General features: G+C 37.0%; 1 protein-coding gene across 1 annotated transcript; it reads left to right on the plus strand.

Moving 5' to 3' along the window:
- The first annotated feature begins 500 nt into the window (after window positions 1-500).
- On the plus strand, window positions 501-1439 carry LOC142445879 (olfactory receptor 52A1-like). The gene has a single exon (XM_075547752.1). It carries the CDS (start codon window positions 501-503, stop codon window positions 1437-1439), a length of 939 nt encoding a protein of 312 aa, XP_075403867.1.
- The last annotated feature ends 902 nt before the right edge of the window (window positions 1440-2341 follow it).

The following is a 2341-nucleotide window of genomic DNA, read 5'->3' on the forward strand; positions in this document are numbered from 1 at the left end:
ACATAAATACCTTTTGCTCTGGATATCAATTTGCTGGCATCTGGGTATTTACTGGTCCAAATGGACATTTCTCTGTTAAGGAGGATTTGGATCAATAGATGACTAGAGAAGAGCAGAGATTCATCAAACTGATTTAAATTCAGTTCCCAAGTAAAATAATAACATCTAATTTTTGGTCCACAGGTCTTAGAGGGAAGTCACAGAAAAACCAGCAGTTGATGTCTTAAGCATGTGATTTACTGACAATAAATACAGTCTACTTGCCATGTAAACTGAATATAATTGTGATGTGGTGATTCTTTGTGTTTTCTTTGAAGTGATGTGTATATATGAATTGGACTTTTCCTATCAACAATATTTGTGAGGTAGATATTATGTTCACAGAGATCTACTGAAACAAGACAGATTAAATATACAGATTGATGACAAAGAGTGTAATTTGAAGGGGCAGAGCTGAACTGAGTGAAACACGTCTTTGTATCAGAAGACCCCAGGATATCATGTTCATTTCCAATTTTACTGTCTTCATGCCCTCTGTGTTGACTTTAGTAGGGATCCCAGGGCTGGAGTCTGTGCAGTGCTGGATTGGGATCCCATTCTTTGTCATGTATCTCATTGCAATGATTGGAAACTTCTTGCTGCTGACCGTCATACAATCAGAACGCAGCCTCCATGAGCCTATGTACATCTTCCTCGGCATGCTTGGAACCACCGATATTGGACTTGCTATGAGCATTATACCCAAGATGCTTGGCGTGTTCTGGTTTCACATGCCAGAAATTTATTTTGATTCTTGTTTGCTTCAAATGTGGTTTATACACACTTTTCAGATAATTGAGTCAGGCATCCTCCTTGCAATGGCTTTCGATCGTTACATCGCCATCTGTTACCCTCTGAGGCATGCCACCATCTTAACCTTCCGGCTGGTCATCCAAATAGGTACTGCAGTAACTCTCAGGGCTGCTGCCCTTATCACCCCCTGCATAATACTGATAAAGAGCCGCCTTAAATATTATCACACAACTGTCATCTCGCACTCCTACTGTGAGCATATGGCGATTGTGAAGCTTGCTGCAGGTAATATTTGGGTCAACAATATCTATGGTTTATTTGTGGCCTTTACAGCTGGAGGATTTGACGTCATATTCATTTCCTTGTCCTACATCCAGATATTGACCACCATCTTACGTCTGCCCCAGAAGGAAGCGAGGTTTAAAGCATTTGATACTTGTGTCACCCACATTTGTGTCTTCCTCCAGTTCTATCTCCTAGCCTTCTTCTCTTTCTGTACACATAGGTTTGATTCTCATATCCCCCCTTATATCCACATTCTCTTTTCTAGCATTTACTTGCTGGTCCCTCCATTTCTTAATCCACTTGTCTATGGGTTAAAGAACAAGCAGATGCGCAGTCATTTTGTGAAAATGTTCCACTTTTAACAAGCAAGCCAGCTAATATATTCATGACTTTTTGTGCAATAATAATTATCTCTCTAAAAAACATCACAAATACCTTGGTTATCTGCAATGCTTGGGATTTCCATTTAACTGCTTCTTAAAATGTATCTCCATGGAAACTGGTTTTCACATCCTTCTATCTTAGAACATCTAAAACTCAAAGATATTGTGGATCCTTTAATGTGAGGATGGTAGAAAGAGCAAGAAACATAATAAATATGCAAATCTTTTCACTCCTTTAATTTCTAGTTCCTGGTTAACATTCTTCCTCCAATAATTCATCCTGAGAAGGATTTATGAATTATGCCTTCTTTACATTTAAATTTAATGCATCCAAAACTTCTTGCTCTGGAATGTTCATGTATTCTAAAATACAAGTTGCTACCTAGCACTTTTTCTTTTTCAGTAGTATCGCATTCATTTTGAAAAATAAAAAAAGATAAAATGGGTCTTAAACCATCCCCAAATCCTTTATATACCTGATGAGATAAAACGTCTACACTATTAAATACATTCCCAGAGTTATTAGAGGAATAAAGCACATAGTAATTGCACATTCAGTTATGCTATCTTTCATATCAGAATCATTTCTACTACATCTACCATTTACTTATGTATCTAATTCTTCAAATGTTATCAGTGGGCTACAATATTATAAACATTGTGTTAGAGAATAATGATTTTGTAATAAATTCAACACAGTTTAATGGATCTATGGCTTTTAATTCCTGAGACAAGAAGGAAAAAATTTTACAGGCATGTAAATGTACAGGCATGGAAGCACTATTTATCTAATTGAGAGTTGTCAGGATAGCTGATTTTGTTTTGTTTTCCAATCGGTCTAATTTGGGGGGATAGGAATGAGCAGAAAAGATCTAATGACC

This window comes from Tenrec ecaudatus, chromosome 4 (assembly GCF_050624435.1).
Source record: "Tenrec ecaudatus isolate mTenEca1 chromosome 4, mTenEca1.hap1, whole genome shotgun sequence".
Lineage (NCBI taxonomy): Eukaryota > Metazoa > Chordata > Mammalia > Afrosoricida > Tenrecidae > Tenrec > Tenrec ecaudatus.

What these genes read in the sequence shown, in the direction of transcription:
- LOC142445879 (XM_075547752.1), top strand. Translation starts at nt 501, where the DNA reads ATGTTCATTTCCAATTTTACTGTCTTCATGCCCTCTGTGTTGACTTTA.